A 20,429-nucleotide genomic window follows, 5' to 3' on the forward strand; every position below is an offset into this window, starting at 1 on the left:
AATTAGATCATGCTTTGTCTCATTATAAACTCTCAACTGTATTGCTTATGGGCCTTAGTTCTATTGTGGGCGGAGGAAGATGGCAGAGTGGGAGAAGAAGGGGTTTCTGGCACATTCAGTACTTGGTTTTTCTGCTAAGACTAAATGGAGGTTACTGTTGAGTGGTGGTGATGTTTTTGTGTTATGGATGCATTTATGTGGAATTGGACTGAGACCACCGATTCACTTTGCATTGGCCACAGAGAGACCTAAGGCATTGTACTGGGGCTCAAAAGATCTGAGTGTGATTTCCAGCTCTTCCACAGACTTCCTGTGTCACCTCTGGAAAATCACTTTAGATCAACTTTTCAGACGTAGCTACTGTGTTTAGATAACTCCATTTATGGGTTCACAGACCTTGCTCTCATTTTCAGAAGGCTGAGCACTTATAACTGACTTAATTAAGGGCTAGAAGTATTCTGCACCTCTGAAAATGAGGTCAGGATGTCTAAGTTGAGCATCCTACAAAGGGAGTCACCTGACAGTCAGAGGCCATTTTTTAAAATTTAGCTGTCAATCTGTGTGTTAGAACTGGGCAAAATGTTTTGGACAAATTATCCCCCCCCCATAGTAGTTTCAGGTTGAGAAACTATTCTCAAAATTGTCAAATTTTGACTGAATTGAATTTTGTTTTTAATGTTTTGACGTTAAAAAAAAAACCTCTTGACATTTAGTTTCAAAGTGTAATCTTGTTTTAAAATTTAATTTATTTGAAGAACCAAAAAAAGTAAATACCTAAATTTAGGCTAAGGGCTAGGAAAGATTTGAAGTCGTGCCTACTCCTATTTCACTCTCTTCCAACAATTTACATAATTCCAAGACTCATTGCTCTAATTCATAAATTATTGGCCGCCTTTCTTATTAGCCCGTCTTCCCCGAGTAATCCATAATTTCAAGAGCAGCCCCTTTTCCACTTTATCATCTGATAATACCCCTCTGATACTTTATCATCTGAGGCATTCCTCTCCCGTCCTCTCAGTCAGTTCACTTGGGTGGTTCGCCTCCGTTCCCCAACCCTCAATTCTTAGACCCCTTCACTCCTAAGGCTGAGCAGCCTCCTCCTCCTCGGGGCTGCCTGCTAAGCAAATCCCCGGCCCGATGGCTCCTCTGCAAAGTTGCCCCGCGTCCAGGGGCAGCTCTAGGCACCAGCAAAACAAGCTGGTGCCTAGGGCAGCAAAATCTAGGGGGCGGCAAAAGGCTGGCGCCCCAGCTCATCCTGCCGCTGCGAGCCGAGGAGCGGCCCGTCCCCTGCCACCGGAGCCCCGGGACGACTGGACCTGCCGCAGGCAAGACTGCGGAGGGGGCGCTCGTCCCGCGGCTGGACTGGACCTCCCGCAGGCATGACTGCGGCAGCTCAAGCGGAGCCGCCGGACCGTGAACCGTCCGCAGCCGCGGGAGGTCCAGCCGAGCCACGCGGGACCAGCGGTCCCTCTGCAGTCATGCCCGCGGCTCCGGGGCGCCTCCCGCGCATGACTGCTTGGGGCGGCCAAAAAGGTAGAGCCGCCCCTGCCCGCGCCCCAACTCTTCTCTCTACGGCTGCTGCCCTGTACCCAAGCGCGCGCTCCGCCTCCCAGGGCCTCCTGCACCGCTGCGCTAACGAGCGGCAAAGCAGGAGCAGAGCCGGTTTGTGCCACTACGTGGGGCGGGGGAGAGACGCTTCAGCCTGGGCAGCAAGCGCCTCCGGCACGTTCGGCGGGGGAGGCTCGTTACTGTTGGCTGCACGGGGAAGAAGGGGGCACTCAGGACAGGGGCGGGCTCGCACACTCGGGGGCGGGGCCCAGCAAAGGGTCGGGGTGGCTCTGCGGTGGGCGGTGGGAAGAGGCGTTAGCCGCGGCGCGGGCCGGGCTGGAGGAGGAGGGGGCTCTGGTGCAAGGACACGTTTCGAGCCCGGCGGGCCGCCATTTCCCTGGCCCGGGGGCCGCCGGGGCGGGCTGTAACGCTCTCTACCCACCCGCCGCTTTCCTCTCCCCGCAGCCCGCTGAGCGCCCCCTCCCCGCCTGACTCCGCCCCCGCCCCCTGCAGTCCCGCGGCGGCCCGCCAGAGGGCGCTGCTCCCGGCGTTCGGCGCCCTGCGCTCGGGCCGCGCAGCCCTCACGTTCCCCTCCCTCACTACTGCCGCCGCCGCCGAGGAAGCGCCCCGCGCCGCCGCCCCCCGGGGACTCCGGCCATGGCCACGAAGAAGGCGGGCTCGCGGCTGGAGACGGAGATCGAGCGGTGCCGCTCCGAGTGCCAATGGGAGCGGATCCCCGAGCTCGTCAAGCAGCTGTCGGCCAAGCTCATCGCCAACGGTGCGGGGCCGCGCTGGGCCGAGGGGTCGGCGTGGGACGGACTGAACGCGGGCGGGAAGCTGGTGGGCACCGGCGCGGCCTCGCCTGGGGGCGTGGCGCGGCGCCCGGGGCCGGCAGGTGCAGCCGGAGGGGAGCCGCTGGCGGGGCGGAGCGGGCAGAGGGAATGAATGAGGGAAGGGGTCGGGGGTGCTTCGCTCGCGCGCTGTCGTGGGGTGGGGGGGTCCCGCGCGCGCGCTCGCTCGCTCCCTCCCTGCCCCGGGTGGGGGGGGGGGGGTGCTGCACGTGTTGACGCTGTTGTTTTTCACGAGTCCTTGAGCCCTGGTTCCCGAAGAGAGATTGTTGCGCGTGTTTATAGCGCTAGAGCCATGTAGATGTACAAGGAGCAGCACCCAGCCGCTGCAAGGATGCGTGTCTTCTATATGCTTGTGACTATAGAGTCATGGAAGAATGGGGTTGGAAGGGACCTCAGGAGGTCATCTAGTCCAACCCCCTGTTCAAAGCAGGACCAACCCCAACTAAATCATCCCAGCCAGGGCTTTGTCAAGCCTGACTTTAAAAACCTCTAAGGATGGAGATTCCACCACCTCCCTAGGTAACCCATTCCAGTGCTTCACCACCCTACTAGTGAAATAGTTTTTCCTAATATCCAACCTAAACCTCCCCCACTGCAACTTGAGACCATTGCTTCTTGTTCTGTTATCTGCTACCACTGAGAACAGCCTAACTCCATCCTCTTTGAAACCCCCCTTCAGGTAGTTAAAGGCTGCTATCTGATTCCTCCGCCCACTCTTATCCCTTGGGTAGAAGGAGAGTTGTGGCCTCAGGAAGAAATGAAGTCTGTAGCTGTAATGAGATTAGAATGGTGGGTAGAGGACTCAGTTTATGTTTATAAGGTGTAACTGATTTTTCAAGGGAGAGCAGATATTTCTCTGTGTATAAATTAGGCAAATACACTTTGTAGTGGGAGCCCTTTTCCCAAAGCGGTGTTTGCTTGTGTTGGAAATATGACAGGCTATCTTACAGTTTGAACTGTTGGTGAGACCCATTATTTTGAATCATGAATGTTGTATTTTAAGCTGGTGTTACATCTTGTGGGATATGCAAGTTGATAATGTACATGACATTATTAAAACACTTCAGTTTATAATTCATGCAGTACTTGGACAAGTTTGGGTTATTGGTAGAAATACAGTATTTTTAATTAACTTTTGTTAAAAATTACTGAGAAATGTAACATTACACATAAGACATTTTTACATAGTATCTTGTGCAAACTATCATTCTAATAAATATGTTGGAGTTAAGTGGTTACAAAATACAATTTAAAAATTAGAGATGAGAACTTAAGCGATGAAGAGAGAAATAATGTATCATCTGATTTGAAAATAGCCCAAGAGATATCAAGACCTAGGAAAGCTGTTTCAGTTTTCAAGAGATGTAGAGAGCAGGTTCCTGCACCAACAAAGATAAGATGCCTGTGTTTTGAAACAGGTGTGCATGTAGTGAACTTGGAAGGGGATAGACAAATATGGTCTGTATGGTAGACTGGAGCTGTTTTGTGGAGGACTTGAAGAACGGTGATGTGGAACTTGAGGTGGCTATAGAAAAGGTAGTTAAAATAGTGAAGGTGAGCAGTGATAAAGGCATGGTTATGAGGATTTCAGTTGCTCACTTAGGGCTTGGCTACACTTACAAATTTGCAGCGCTGCAGCAGGGTGTGAAAACACACCCTCTCCAGCGCTGCAAATTGCGGCGCTGCAAAGCGCCAGTGTGGTCAAAGCCCCAGCGCTGGGAGCGCGGCTCCTAGCGCTGTCCATTATTCCCCACAGGGAGGTGGAGTACGGACAGCGCTGGGAGAGCTCTCTCCCGGCGCTTTGACTACACTTAGCGCTTCAAAGCGCTACCGCAGCAGCGCTTTGAAGTGCTAAGTGTAGCCACAGCCATAGAGAAAAAAACCCCAACAACCTCTTTTCCATCATCTGTGGGTGAACACTTTTTGCAAAACAATCACTCCATATCTGACCTCTCAGTCCTCATCCTTTAAGGAAAACTGCAAAAAACCTTCAAAAAGATGAGCCTGGGAACTTAAATTCATAACTGTGTGGGTCACTGAAAAGGATAGACTTCACAGACACTCTGGCTTTGTGAAAGCAGCAGAGAGTCCTATGGCACTTTATAGACTAACAGCCGTATTTAAGCATGAGCTTTCGTGGGTGAAATGCTCCAATACATCTGTTAGTCTATAAGGTGCCACAGGACTCTTTGCTGCTTTTACAGATCCAGACTAACATGGCTACCCCACTGATATCTGGCTTTGTGGTCCATTAGGACAACTTGTAACACACCCAGCTACCTAGTGACCTTCCATTGTCATGACTGCAGAAGTGTTAATTGTCCACTGCATTTTAAGTCCTACAACATGTGTCAACCCCTTATGCTTAACAGTCTGTACCACACCACCTTGTATTTAGTTTGAATGCTCTTATTTCCCTCTTCAGACTTGAAAAAGGGCTCTGTAAAGCTCATTAACTTGTCCCTTCCACCAACAGAAGTTGGTCCAGTCAAAGATATTATCTCACCCCCCTTGTGTATCTCATATCCTGGGACCATCATGGCTACAACAACACTGCAAACAACAAATGTCACGGACAGTGTTGCAGAAGTGATGATAGGCAGCTTTGCACACCACAAGAAATATGGGAAGAGGGAGAAATTTCAGGATCAAGGATGACAGAAATACACACAGTGAAAGCACTAAGGGCTTGGCTACACTTACAAATTTGCAGCGCTGCAGCAGGGTGTGAAAACACACCCTCTGCAGCGCTGCAAATTGCGGCGCTACAAAGCGCCAGTGTAGTCAAAGCCCCAGCGCTGGGAGCCGCGCTCCCAGCGCTGTCCGTTATTCCCTACAGGGAGGTGGAGTACGGACAGCGCTGGGAGAGTTTTCTCCCAGCGCTGGAGCTTTGACTACACTTAGCGCTTCAAAGCGCTGCCGCGGCAGCGCTTTGAAGTTTAAGTGTAGCCATAGCCTAAGTCTGATTCAAAGGGGGAGAGAGAGAAGAAAGATGGAGTTGGATGTTGATTGTTGTTTCTCTTGTTCAAGAGAAGCAATTCATTTTGAAGATATTTAAGTGAATGAACCTGATACTAAGCCATAAATTAACTAATTAAAAGATTAAACACAGGTGGAAAGTGGAGGAGTCATTAAAGGTGTTAGGTCAGTGGTTCTCAAACTTTTGTACTGGTGATGACTTTCAAGCAGCAAGCCTCTGAGTGCGACTTCCTCCTTACAAATTAAAAACACTTTTTTATAGATTTAACACCATTATAAATACTGGATGCAAAGCAGGGTTTGGGGTGCAGGCTGACAGCTTGTGACCCCCCATATAATAACCCCGTGACCCCCTGAGGGGTCACGACCCCCAGTTTGAGAAACCTCTGTGTTAGGTGATGGTGATGTTCTGTTGAGTATCTTTGCAATAAAAGCAGATGTTAAAGATACAGTAAAAAGAAAGGATGGTAGGGAAAATAAAGCTTACAGGTGAACCTTATGGGACTCCATAGAGAAGGAATCATCATTAGGTGTACAGAGAGGAGTGTAATAGGAGCCTTCACAGGAGAGAAGGTAACTTGTACATGCTGCTGGGCTTTGATTGAAGATACAAACACTTTTGGGACCTGGGTTTACTAAACTCAGAATATAGGAGCTTTCTCTTAAGGGAGCCCTCCTGTTTTGTTAATTGCCCAATCTTTAATAATCTTGTAAATGTATAGTCTATGTGCAGCTGTAACTCTATTTTAATTAAGCTCTTGTTTTGGAATTTCTTTTGTTGCTTTAGACAACTTTTATGTGTGAAAAATTGATGTAGATAGTAGTTTGATACTTTTTGATCTAGATTATATTTATATAAAACCATAGGTGTGTATGATGTTTATGGAGATGATTATAGGAGATGCGTTAGAGGAGAACAAAGAATTGGTTCCCATCCCTATTGGCGTGGTGGAACCGATGGAGATAGAGAAACCTGCAAGGCCAATTACTAGAAGTAGGGCTAAATAGTTAGTTCAGGCTAATACAGTACCTTTAGAAGCAAAGTTGGAGATTACATCTCAGGAGCCACAGGAAGAGTGAAAAGAGGAATTTAGCAGTGCAGAAGCTACTAGCAGTCTGCAGATAGGAAAAGGAAGACCCAGGATGGCATCACAGAAGGTGAAATTAAGTGTCATCATAGAGGAGGCAACTAGTGATGTAAAGAATAAAATGAGCAAAGGGGAAGGAGATATCCTCTCCTCTGTTTGTGTGCGCCCTTGATAGTAAAGAGGAAGTGCTTTTAAAAACTAATTGTTCAGGGACTAAAAAATGCGGTGTCACAAGTAGCTAGTGCCTGGGATGTAGTAATCTCTAGGTTACAACAGAGAGAGATACAACAACCAATGAATGCAGTTCCTACTCCTCCACCCAATGTTACATTGGCACCATATAAATCAGAAGACTCAGCCCTTTTGGGTGAACACTTATTGGCATTTGGGCAATCATCAACATTGCCTAGGTCCCTAGAATTTCGTGGACCCTCTACACCGCTTTGGTATATGCTGGTATCACCTGGTGTACTAGTAACACCCTGTTGCACCAGATCTTAATGGACTGAAAAATGTCCTGCGTCAGTGTGGAAATGCCTTAAGTGTAAAACGTAAAGGTTTTATGGAAAGTTACCCTGCTCATCCAGGATTATTTCGAGAGAAAAGTTCTAATAGGTCTAATAAGAAAAATGTAAATTTGGGTAGAAGAAGTCAAAACATAAAAATTATAAATTCAAGCTCAAACAAAAGCCCAGATCCCAATCTGGAAAGACAATCCTCAGATTCTAATTCTAATTACCTGTACCAGTTGTTACAAATATTAAGAGCCTAGATCTGGTAGCTAAGCAAGTAGGAATGATGGAGGATTCTTTGGTTGCAATGCATGCACAATGTGTACAAGAAACAGCAAAAGTGTTTGGCTTACCAAGGAAAGATTGGGTTAAAATCTTACAACTCACAGTGAATCGAGCTTTATAAAGTACTTTGCCACCTGAGTTTAGGGTAGGAAAGAGATTTTTTTTAAAGACACAGTAGCCCTATTAAAACATAATCAACATCTGGGGCAAGCTGGAGTGGCCATCCTTTTTAACCTAAAGCAGAAACTTAATAAGTCCCCACATCAGTTTCACCTCCGGTTAAGTGCAGCATGGCACAGTTACATAAAAGAGAAAACAAATGAGCCATCATACATTAGTTTGTTGATCAATAACTCTCTTCCCCGTTTGCAGGAAAAGATTAACATGCATATAAGTAATGGAACTTCTTTAAAGGAGGCATTAGCCTTACTGGCCAAGGCATATTCTCAGGGAGGCCCTAAAATAGGTCGGTGTGAAGCCCCTGTTGCAATACTTCAGGAACCATGAGGCAATCCCACTGTGAGGATTAAGGGACTCCCAGGGTTAGGCTGCGGTGTTCCTAAATTCCCTAGGTATCAGCGTTGGCAAAATGACCCTAACCCACATCATAATACTGGCCCTTCGAGTGGGCGTGCCGCTTGACAGGGTTATGTGTTTGCACCCCATGTAGTGGCCAGGGACTGTGTTCCTTTCTTTTCAGATGTCACCCAAAACAATTCACACCTGCAGAGATCCACCTCACCACCTCCCCACAGAAATGAGGACTCAGTTGTAATAAGCTTTAAGACACTGCAGCAAATGGTTAAGGCTCAACAATGGAATATCTGGGAACTCCAAGCACGCGTGAATGAGCTAATAACAGAAGGCCAAGGCCCAGCACCCTCAAACCATGCAGTGCTCTCCGTTGACCCATTTTCTTCTCTCCGGTGGACAACCTCTCCTCCTCCAGAGTTGGTTGCCTCTGAAGAGATAGAAGAAAAACCCATAGATTATTTATCTGCATGCTCAACAGTTACTCGGCATAACGCCATCCAGCCCCGAGCGTAGTCATAGCCCCTTTAGGCTGGGATGCAAGCAGGAAACCCACAGTATCTGCAGTGATAGGGGGCCTCCACAGGAATTTTATTATAAATACTGGGGCAGCAATTAGGATTATCCATGTCAAGGATCCTAGATCCTCTTTGTCATCAGAGTGTACAAAAACACTTTCAGCTTTTGCAAGCAATCAAGTTACCACCACACATTCTAAACCTATTAAAGTACAGATAGGTCACCTAAGAAAGGTTCATACCTTTGTGTTAATGAACTTAGGAAACCTAGTAAATTGCCTATTAGGAACTAATTTCCTATACAAACAGGAATGTGTTCTTAATTTGGTTAACCAGTTGTTGTGTCTTACTGTATAACAGGCAAAGGATAACTCACCAGTTATCATACCTGAGTGTGGCATGGTGTCTCCAGTGGGGAACTCTGAACTTGAGGGGATAATTTGAACAAAATAGTAACTAATCATGCAGACCAACCTGAGTTACAGGCTTTACTTGGCAAGTATGCGGATGCCTTTGTTAAACACAAACATAATTGTGGATGTATGGCAGTCACTATTGTTGTGGAAGAAAGGGAGATATCAGCCCCAAAACAATATCCTTACCCAAACTATCCAAACCCATACATAGGAAAGACTATCAAGTCTTTACTGACACAGGGAGTACTACGTAAATGTACTTCCACTGCCAATTCCTCTATTTGACCTGTAAAAAACCCAAATGGTTCTTGTCATCTCACAATTAATTACAGACGCCTGAATCAGGTCACACCCACTTGTGCCTCTACAGTGGCTAAGATGCCAGATCTAATCAAGTCCTTTAATCCAGAGGCTGTGTGGTTTACTGTCCTTAACGTCAGTAACAGCTTTTGGACATTACCATTGGCCCGCATTTCACAGCACTGTTTTGCATTTAGTTTCCAGGGGGGTCCAATATTCCTGGACACGTTTACCCCAGGGGTATAAAAATTCTCCAGCTTTATTCCATGCGCAAATAAGGTGGGTACTGTCACAGTTTTCTAAACCAACTGTTCTGTTTCAATACATAAATAACCTTTGTTTGGCAGCATGGACCAAAAAGGAGCATTTGAAAAGGCTTGATGAGCTCCTGCAGATCCTAAAGCAGGGCTAAAATGCAGTCCGGCCAAGGCACAGCTAATGGCCAACCATGTCTCTTTCTTAGGCCTCACCCTGACAAAATGGGGTAGAACCCCAGCACAACACAAAGTGAATGCAATCCAAACATTGCCTTTACCATAGGACCCAATGGCTTTAAAATCCTTTTAACTGGGTACCACAGGGTTTAACTGGGTACCACAGGGATTTCATTCCCAATTTTGTTTCCATTGCAGGTCCCTTGTACCAACTGTCTTAAAAAAAAACAAACCACATGTTCAGTGGAAATGGACTGAGCAACACACGGAAGCAGTATCCCAGCTAAAACAGGCCATTGTCAAGGCTCCGGTGTTGATCACTCTATATCCTAAGATACCCTATCATCTGAAGCTAGCGGTGAGTGTTAATGCGTTAGCGGCTGTGGCTTCACACAAAAAAAAAAAAACATGGAAAAATCAAACCTGTGGTCTATACCTCACGTTTAATGTCATCAATTAAACTTAAGTATGACAATTGTAAAAAGTACCTATTGGCCACCAGTTGAGTCATACAACACTTTTCTTTTCTGATTGGCTTCAGCCCGATCATATTACACTCATCGCATACTCCCCTTCAGTTCTTACTGTCTAATAGGGTAAAAGATGGGCAAGTTTCAAATGCTCGCCTAGCCCACTGGGCATTGCTGCTGCAAGAAAAAAATATTGCAGTAAAATCTGTTAGAACACCATCTTTGTTACCAACTTCCCTACTGTACCAAGGGAAGCTGCATGTGTATCCCAATCTTAATTAAAACTAAGGGGGGAGGAAAAACAAAAGCTTTTCCAACCATTAATCCAGGAAACAGATTCTGTTAAAGGTATCATTTCTTTGCTAACAGTTCTAGTTATTACCATTAAGGCAACCTTATATCAGGTTTGGAATCTGTGCAGTTCCTCCCGAGAAAAAAGAAGAGCCTTGGAAGAAGGCATAGTCATGCATTCCACATTTGGCTCAATATGCTAAATTAGCAGCGGTGGCTTGTGTGTTGGAGTACTGTGTGCAGTTCTCCATCACCACCACATACCAAAGTATCTATCTGTTTTCAGACTCCACATGGGTATGCAATTTTCTCACAAAATTTCTACCACGTTGGGAAACAAATGTGTTCACATCTTCTGATGGCTCGCCTGTTAGGTATGCATCACTGGTTAAATACATCCACTAGTTAGCAGGAACAATCATTGTTCCAGGGTGGCCAATTAAAGTAAATAAAAAGAAAAGCTCACTAAAAATTAGAACCCTATGCTACAAAAAATGGAAAGGCTAATAAATTAGCCCCCAAAAAAGCCCAATCAGGAAAATTCTAAAAAAAAAAAAAAAAAAATCAGAAATATTCTGTTACTACCTCTAGTCCCAAATGCCCTATTGCCGCTACTATTGTTGTTTAGGCTAACATACCAGATTTAAAAAAATGCAAAAATCGAATAAAAACATAGTGAAAGTAATCCAAAACAAAAGAAAAAGAGTCACTAACCATAAATCCTTTTGTACAAAAAATATAAGCAGCATTTTCAGGTAGTAAACAAAGTTCTCATGTATACAGGAGGCCCTTTCCCTGTATGGGTAGTTCCAGCTCACTTATGGAGGAAAATAATGTACTCGTACCCTTCTGAGTCATCAGTAAACTCAGTTCAGCAGTGTATAAAATTAGGATAACAAAAGGCAAGTGTAATAAAAATAAAATCTACCATGCTAATCAGTTAAAGCTGTATCAATCATTCAGGTTGCAAAAGCAACGTCCTCTTCAGAACTTAAGTGAACAGCATCCAACAAAATCGCAACAGCTAAAGTCCAGCAAATTGTAACCATAAAACGAACATTAATATTTCTAATGTACTACACCCTTATTATTGCTCTAAGGGTAAAACTAAGTCAAAATCACAAATTTGAAACTGAACTGTTACAACCCCATAAAACCAGACGACATGGTCGTGCTTAATTGCCTGAGCATGTAAAACAAAACATACCGAAGTCAAAAAAATGGACTATTATACTCTACCCAAAACTTATCCACAGTCCTATCCACCAGGTTAAGGAAATTAAAGGGAAAGATGTCACCTTTAAATATCAGGTGGTTAAAGTAATCTTGTTGCCATCCAGTGGCTGGAAGAAAATTTGGGCTTTAAATAATAACTCAAAGGGGGAAGGATGTAAAACCTATACCTCCTCACCAACAAATTCAACTTCCCTAAAACACAAAATACCTTTTAAAACTTAAAAAAAAAGCCATTTGTAATCTAATAACGGGGTTGGAGGGAGTTTAACCTTACATAAACTTAAATATAAGAATAAAAAACAATATAAAAAGCTCATTATAGCTACTTTTCAAACCAAATCAAAAAGCAAAAAATATGTACTAAATGTAAAATTTATACATAAGGTTCAGAATCCAATTATTAACAATAATTATAACAATCCAATACTAAATAATGTAACTTGTCCAATTAATAACTCAGAACCTGCTAGTGGTCTCACCACAATGCCCATAATAGGGAAAGTAATTAATCAGGTTTGGTTTAGGCATACTCCTGTAGTGTTAAATTTGTCTAATTAGCATCTAGAAAAATTTAGCTATTGTCAGCATACCAAAGTGGCTTCCTTTTTCTCAGTACAACTTGTGGATAGGATTGCAGTTTATCAACAACAAGTGCAAAATATTGTTCTGTTGGGGATGGATAATAAAATTCATAAACCATATACCTTGAGAAGAAAGCGTAGCTTAAAATTTTTTGAAAGTTTAGGATCCCTAGCAGAACTATTTGGTTCAAAAGTGTCAATTTGAAACCAAGCGAATATGTAAAAATTCACAAACATATAAATTATGTGTTACAAAAGGAAGCCAACCAAGTAGTCAATTCAGTGTTACAGGAAATAAAGGGATTGTCACAGAAAAAGCAATTTACTGTTTATAATATGCATGACATAGCCCAACTATTTAATAAGACCCAACGTAAAATTAATCAGCTAATTGCTTTAAACAGTAATCAGCACAGGAATCAAATTTTAAAAAATTTGCTCTGCATATTGGAAAAACATTGTAAATGTAATCACTAATACATTACAATCCTTAAGACTGAAAAAAGTTCCTAACCTAATTAAAAATAAGCAACTATTCAGTTGGTACTGTCCCAAATGTTTTCAAAGGCCAAAAAACCCCCAATCCAAATGTTTGAATTCATGCCAGCATTTATCGGGGGTGTTATTAAAAATAAATAAAATATGACACCTCACCCCACTGAAACGGTTGTTCTCTTTCTAAAAATTGTATAATGGCATGATCCTTGTATGTCTCATTCAAAGTCTCGTTAAACCCAAACAAGAATGTGTACAGGGAATTGATAGCTGTTCATTCTATAGGTCACTTAAAAGGCGACATCTATAGGGAACACATTAATGCACCTCCCCTGGTGGTCTGTCACACTCCAACTCATACCTGAAAAGTACCACAAATGGCCTGTTGCTCTAAAAAAGGGCCTCAGTATATCTGTAGGTGTAACGTGTTTAAACAAACACTGTTTTGTGTGAACTGCAGGAAAAAAATTACAAAATTCATCATTGTCATGCTTGGTAAGGCAGACCAAGTGAAAAACTCCAATGAAAAGGGTCACCTATGTTGAAAATAGCCAGTTTTGCGTGGTTACCAGTCAAAAAAGGTACCAATATGGTCCCTTAAAGTGTCCTTCACAGAGCCAAATTTTTGTTTTACTCCAAAGCGACCCACTTTAATAGGGAATCAAGCTATTTCCCCTATTCCCACTTACAAAAACATCACTATTATCCAGTCCGACCCAGCCTATTAGGATTTAACTATCCAAAGTACACCCACCTTTCTTGTCTACGTGCCCCCACTTGGGTTCCAGTGAAAGTCATTATTGGCTCATAAAAACCCCCCACCTCATACAAATTATTAACGATATGGACAAAGCCAAACAAGCTATTACCCAGTTAATAAATAAGGGTAATAAGCCTGCAGCAACTGCCGGGTAAAATTTTGAATGAAAAGAATGGGTTATTATCCAAGGAATTGCAATTGAAATTTATTTCCTTGTTTTAGGATGCCTGCGGTATAAATCCAACAGGCCCAAGCAGAAACCTAAACTGGCACCAAATGTTAAGAATAATAAATATGTATACATGATGCCCACTCCAAAAATGTGCCAGGATCCAAAATACCATCTTTATAATACCCTTCCTCCACCCTAACCGAGGGAAAATAGCGTTAAAACTGTCCCCACAGATACCTAACCCCCTACATCTGTAGCTATGTGACAGGGTTCATTGTTGCAAACCACCCCCTCAAAGGGGGGCATGTAGCCTATAGAATTAACCTGCTTGCTTGCATATATATATCTTTTTGTATAGTTTAAGTATTTGGTTTATTGTTATAAATTTATAAATTTATATTAAAGTAAGTTCGGCTGTAATGCAAGCAACTTACACACCAAATCCTGTATGTTAAGCTAAGGCAAAGTTAGTGTATCTATTTCTGAAACCTTTCACCCAAATAGCAAAATCAACACCCATACATATGTCTGAGACCTTTCACCTAAATAAATAAATAATGCTAGAATGGCATAGTGGGTTTCCAAGTCTGTACCCTCAAACTTAACAAGTATACCACAAGGAAAGAATCAAAATAACCAGGAAAACAAAAACATGTGTGTATAAGCTAATGTAATTAATATGTATGTACATGTCATCAATATGTACAAACATACTAGCCTATGGAGTAAGTGTACCCCAACATTTTTGTGGGTAAAAAATAAAGTATGAGCATAAAAGAGAAAATTTCAGGCACCTGTGCCCTATAAAAAAAAAAAAAAGTAACCCACCTTGCTAGGGGAAGCCTGTACTATTTGTTTCATAAACTTTCTAAGCTTGGTTTCCCTAAGCTTTTGTTCTTAGTTTTGTTTATTAGGTTTTAATTTTAAGTTTAAGTTACTAAACTCTAAGTTAGCTTCAATAGCTCTTAGCTCTAGCTTCTTCTAAGCTTTTCACCTCTCACTCAAGAATTAAGGAACCTAAATGGCTAAAGGCGAGGCTGGTTCTGTGTCTCTCACCACCAGATTATCAAGAGAGGGTGTAAGTATATTAATCAATACTTTGTAGCATATAATACCATATGTATCTTTTAAATAGTAGTAATACAATTGTAACTTTGTAACTCTCTAATTATTTTACCATTTAATTACTACTTCATTTATCTTAATAAAAAGTCTAAGGCTATATCTGTCTCAGTGTAAGCTTCCTCTCATACCCCCAAGGGTCCTTTGTAAATTCTGTAGAGCCTGATTCGGGACAAGAACTTTTATCTTCTGATCAAACAGATTGGCAAGCCTAAACTTCATACTATCCAAATTAATATTATTAACTTCCTAAATCAAGCAACATAAAGGTCAGGATCTCTATCCCATAGAGGTTACCACCTAAATTAATCAAGAACACAGAGAGACGACTGATTGTGGGGGCGAAGCAGTGTGTGCAAGTGTGAGACAGTGGCAAATGCTTTGAGGAAAGTACTGCTCTTGAGAGAGTCTACTTTTCTGTGATGAGCAAATGGATTAGCATGTTTTGTTTAGATTTGTTTATTTAATATTTAGTAGTGAACTCTGTTTTTATGGCTGGCTTGGAACATCTAAAACCTTCATAGAATTGGGGATTTGTAAAAAATGATTTTTGAATACTAGCTCAAATATGAATTACTGGTAATAAAGAGATTTGAATTCAAACTAGCAGTTACCAGCATTTAATTTCTGTATTTGGGAGATTGCATTTGGAAGGCTTCATAGAGAAATTGGACAGAAGAGAGACGATTTACTTGCCCTCAAAATGGGAAAGAAACCATAGTTACAATTTGGAGCACAATGTGTGTCTCAAGGCTCCGGCCCTTAGTATTATCTTTGAGTACAAGAGGTCATATGGGTGCAAGAAGATCTTTGCGTATAATGTAAGATCATTATGGGTCAATACAGTCTGATTTAGACTTCTCTCCGAGACCCACAGATGATGGGTAGTGGAAAGAGTCTGTTGTACAGTTTACAAGATCCACAGGAATGGCTGAGGTTTTACCAGGCCCTCTCTCTCGCTTCTCAAAGTCCTCACTTCATCAAGACTCCTCATGTTTTGATTCCATCTTGTACCAGAGTTTATGAACTTTTGTAATATTATCTGTTTCATTTTTCACAGAGAATCATCACACCAGTACATGCAACCTTGTGGAATTCTCAAAGGTTAACAGAAACTGTATTAAATAACTTACAAGCCAAGTGTCACAAATACTCAAAGGCACCAGTCATCAAAATGCTGTGGTTGTGAGTGTGTCTAAATTAAATAGAACAAAAATAATAAAACAAATTGGGAATTACTGGCCACGTCTTTGTATTTAAAAAAAAATGTTACCAAAATAAATATGCATCATTTTGTAAAATTAAATACCTTTGATTTCTCTAGCTGTGATATCTCAATTGCACTTTGGCTAACTGAAAAGAATATCTTCTCTGTCAAATAAATATATGAAGATTTTCAGTCCCATTAGTCTAGTTTTGGCTAACTAGAGAATGAACAGGGAGGTATGAGTCAGATTTTTTCTTGTGACAGAAAGCTAGCAAGTTTCTTACCTATGAAGATAAGTTCTGTTTGTACATAATATCCAGAGCCATAATATCCAGAGCCTTGAAATGTAAAGCTAAATATTATTAAATGTTAAGAGTGAGATCATGCTTTTCATTTTTCCACTTCAAGGTGGTACAGAAGTTGGATTTTCTCTATTTTGAGCCAGTCTGAGTTGGCTGGCATTCTTAATTATTATTTGCAAATTGGCAGGAAACGTGCTCCTAGCTTACAGAACTAGTGTGAAGCCTGTGTGGGCAAAAGTTAGTTTAAAAATAGGCTTCTACCCTCAGCAGCATGTGTAAAAGTGACCGGTCCATGGCTGCAGAAGGATCTAGTTTGAAAGTTGGAATTAGAGGTTAGGACCGTCTCACTGATAGTATTCTACTGAGACCTATAGATTGGGATACTGTAGTAGCAACTACCAATGGCTAGAACACTATTGATTAACAATTGCATGTAGACAAAACTTGTCTCTGAAGTTTTCTTTTTGATTGGAGAGTTGTTTTTAATGGTGACGGTCAACAGTATTAAAAAATGTCAGACCCTCCAAAATTGTGAGATTGTCTTTAAAATCATGAGATTTTTAAAATATATTTTAAAATCCTTTTGATTTTACTTCTGTGAGTTTTGAGCCTCTAATATTCACACTTTCAAGCTTTTCTCTGCAATTATGAGGGCTGGACATTTTTTTTAAAAGCTGAGATTCTCACATCAAATGACTCCTGGAACTGGGGCTCTAGCAAAAACACTGAATATCATGATAGTCAAGGCCACTGGTAAGTTGCAAATTCATGATGTTCTGTAGTGATGAAACAGGAGGTAGCTCAAAATAAATTGTTACATTGGAACTTTATATCATGATTCTAGTTGCTCAAAAAAATCAGACCACACTTCCTCCAAGCAGAAGTTTTTACAATTCTTTTTTATTGTTAATATTTGGAAACATAAGATCCATATAGTGTCAGTTTGGGAATACAACTGAGTGGATGAAGTGGGTACAGCTCATGGATTGCCCTTCATTTGCAGACCTGCTTCCAGCCCCATGTCACTGCTACCAAGAATGTGACTCTCCTGAATTGCACTGGGATCTGTGGGTCTTGCTGAAAAACCAAAAGGTACCAAAGAGGCAACCCTCTGTAGTTCAGATGAGAGGAAATGACACATGTTATCTATCCATTTTCTAGACACCTTAGTTGATGTGAAATGTTCACTATATACAAAAGAGAGAACACCTTCCACTGACCCCTCTCTAATGAAGTTGCATCCACATGCCACAGATTTGACACATTGTAGCTCAAAAGAAACATTGCTTGCAGCCACATACAGTCGTTTGCCCCACATTTGTCTTTATAAAACTTCATTTTCAGTTGCTTGTAAACTTTAAACATTCAGGCTGAAACTTTCCATGCTTGGTGTCTGTCACAGATTGATTTTAATTTTTGATTTTTGTAACATTTCTGCAAAAATGATCCAGCTGTTTTTGAGAATAAGATTACGCAAAATACATTGTGTTGTCCATGTTTTAAAAAATTTCTGCCAATCTGTTCTTTGAAAAGTTGTACTGCTCCCAAGCTTTGGAGCAGGGACTTGAAATTTGGCAGAGGGTTGCTTCTCTGTCAAGGATGTGCCTTTTGGTATTCCCATGAAAAAGTGCCCAAATTTGACCAAACTGTAAACCTTTGAAAAATCTCAATTTGCACCTGCTCAGTAGAGATTTGCTAGAATTTGGCAGCTAAATTCTCTGAAGACTCTGTACATGCTGAGAATGCTCCAACCTGAAATTCAAGGGGTGAGGGAGACTGGGAACAAGGAACTGGAGTGTGGAAAGAGAGGGTAGGACAGAGAGATAAGTGGTCAGGATTGAGGGGAACAGGAGCAGTAGGGTCTTTGATCACTAGCAAATGTTCCCCTCCAGAGCCTCAAATGGAATCAAAGATTCCTGAATCTCAGCATTCCTCTACTACTAGTGTGTGGCTGTGAAACTCACTGGCAAAGAGTATAGTGGCTCTTTGACCTCAAGGATGAGCCTACTACAGCAGCTATCGTTTACTTTGTTAGCTAAAGTGGCAGGGATCTGTGCTATGCATCTAAAGGTTCCAGCTCTGGTGATGACCCATGTGGATGTCAGTATGAGTGTACATGATGGAATATCTATTTTTGCAGTTTAAAAAAAAACAAAAAACAAACCAAACCTAGGAAATTGCTTTTAAAAACACCTACATTAAAAGAACATTAAGGTTGACTGTTCAGTCTTACTTCAGCCTTCTTGTGTATTTGCAAATCATGATCATATATTGTGTTTCCCCACAGGACCCCTTCTTTATTTCATATACAGGATGAACTGCTGGGGGATGAATTCATAAATTTTTAAGGCCAAAAGGAACAGTTGGATGATCTAATTCTGTGTAATTTCACTGGATTACCCTTCTGTTGAGCCCAGTAACTTGTGTTTGACTAAAGAGACTTTAAAGACAGAAGGGACCATCATGATCATTTAGTCTGACCTTCTGCACATCACAGGCCACAGAACCTCATCCACTCACTCCTGTAAGAGGCCCATGATCTCTAGCTGAATTGACATCTTGATTTAAAGACTTCAAGAGCCCCCAGGGTCTCTGCCAACCTGACCTGGGGGGAATTCCTTTCCGATTCCAATTATGGTGATCTTCTAAAAAGGCATCCAGACTTAACTTGAAGACATCTTCACTTAAAAGTTTTTGCTTGTTTCTAATTTGGATTTGTCTAGATTTGAATTCTAGTCATTGGTTCTTGTTATGCCTTTCTCAGCTCTAGTATCGCTCTTTTCTTCCTGTGAAGGTAGAGGTACACTATAATCAAGTAATCTGTTAATCTTTTTCTGATTGCACTCTTTGTTTCTCACTGTAGGGTATTTTTTTCACTACTCTAATCATTTTTGTGACTCTTCTCTGCATCTCTCTCCATTGCTTGCTCTCCCCCACCCTCACTTTCACCAGGCTGGAGCAGCGGCTTAGGGTGCAGAGTGTGGGCTCTGGGAGGGAGTTTGGATGCAGGCTCTGGGCTGGGGCAGAGGGTTGGGGAGCGGGATGGAGAGAGGGGTGCAGACGCCGTCTGGGTGGCGCTTACCTTGGGTGACTCCCAAAAGTGACTGGCACATCTCTCTGGCAGTGGCTCTTAGGTTGGGGGAAGAGGGGTCAGGAGGTGTCAATGCGCTGCGCCTGCCTGCAAGCACTGCCCCTGCAGCTCCCGTTGTCCACAGTTCCCGGCTAATGGGAGCTGCGGAGTTGGCTCTGGGAGCGTGGGTAGCACATGGAGACCCCTTGCCCCGCAATTCCCCAGGGACTGCAGGGACATGCCAGCTGCTTCCGGAAGTGTCAGGGGGCCAGGACAGGCAGGGAGCCTGTCTTAGCCCTGCTATGCTGCTGGAGTTTTAGCACTTAAAATCTCCCTGTTTGGCTTCAGTAGCCTATGGGAAATGGAGGAGGAGGAGTTGATCAGCGGGGTCTGTGGACCCCCCCGGAGTACCTCGGGGACTGCCAGGGGTCCATGGACCCTAGTTTGAGAAAAGCTGCTCTAAGCCATTCATGAACCATACAGAGGAGAACACCTGCAAATCCCCCCAGCTTTGCACCCCAGAAATGTACCACTTAACACTACTCAAGACCCTGTTGAATAGGGTAGATTTGATTTAAATAAAATTGATTTAAATCAGTAGTGAGAAAGTCTCGATTTAATCATGGATTTCTACATAAAAGTGCATTCTTCTTCGAGTGCTTGTTCATGTCGATTCCAATCAGGTGTGTGCACGTGCACGTTGGCCGGAAGATTTTTCCCTTAGCAGCATCCGTCAGGTTGGCCTGGGTGCTCCCTGGAGTCATGCCCCTATGGCGCCTAATATAGAGCCCTGCCGACCTGCCACCCCTTCAGTTCCTTCTTACTGCCAGTGACGGTGGATGGAACTTCCCTTGGCTCTTGCACAGCAAGTTCTCTTCATTATTCTGTGTATATAGTTTAGCTGTTTGTAGTACCAGTTAAAAGTTTACTTTAGTATAGTAATTGGGGGTGTCCCCCCCCCAACTCCGGCCCCAGTGCTGTGGCATGCTGCGGTCCCTGGGATTTAAGAACTGCGTGGCTTGCGCTTAGCGAGTGCCTAAGAGTGACCCACACTCATCGTGTCTTAGGTGCCTGGTGGAGACCCATCAGAAAGATCGTTGCAAGATCTGCTGCGAGTTCCCCCTGAGAACACTTAAAGAATGGGAACAGTGGCTGAAGGTGATCCTCATGGAGGCAGCCTTGCACCCCCAATCCGACCCAGGCTCGAGAGACCCGACCCCGACGGCGTCGTCCGCAACTTCAGCGCCGAGGAAGGCTTTCT

At 43.0% G+C, this 20,429-nt stretch overlaps 1 protein-coding gene across 4 annotated transcripts in view; it reads left to right on the plus strand.

The window, feature by feature from the left end:
* Positions 1-1,885: 1,885 nt before the first annotated feature.
* Positions 1,886-20,429, plus strand: part of TTC7B (tetratricopeptide repeat domain 7B) — a 310,511-nt gene continuing 291,967 nt past the window's right edge. Inside the window, exon 1 of one of the 4 annotated variants that reach the window (XM_039537948.1) lies at positions 1,886-2,326. In XM_039537948.1, coding sequence (XP_039393882.1) covers positions 2,206-2,326 — 121 coding nt within the window. In that variant the 5' untranslated portion in view covers positions 1,886-2,205. Of the gene's footprint in view, positions 2,327-2,368; positions 2,389-20,429 lie in introns of those variants that run through there. The other 3 variants (XM_039537945.1, XM_039537947.1, XM_039537946.1) reach the window with 3 other exon arrangements.

This window comes from Mauremys reevesii, linkage group 4, assembly GCF_016161935.1.
Source record: "Mauremys reevesii isolate NIE-2019 linkage group 4, ASM1616193v1, whole genome shotgun sequence".
Lineage (NCBI taxonomy): Eukaryota > Metazoa > Chordata > Testudines > Geoemydidae > Mauremys > Mauremys reevesii.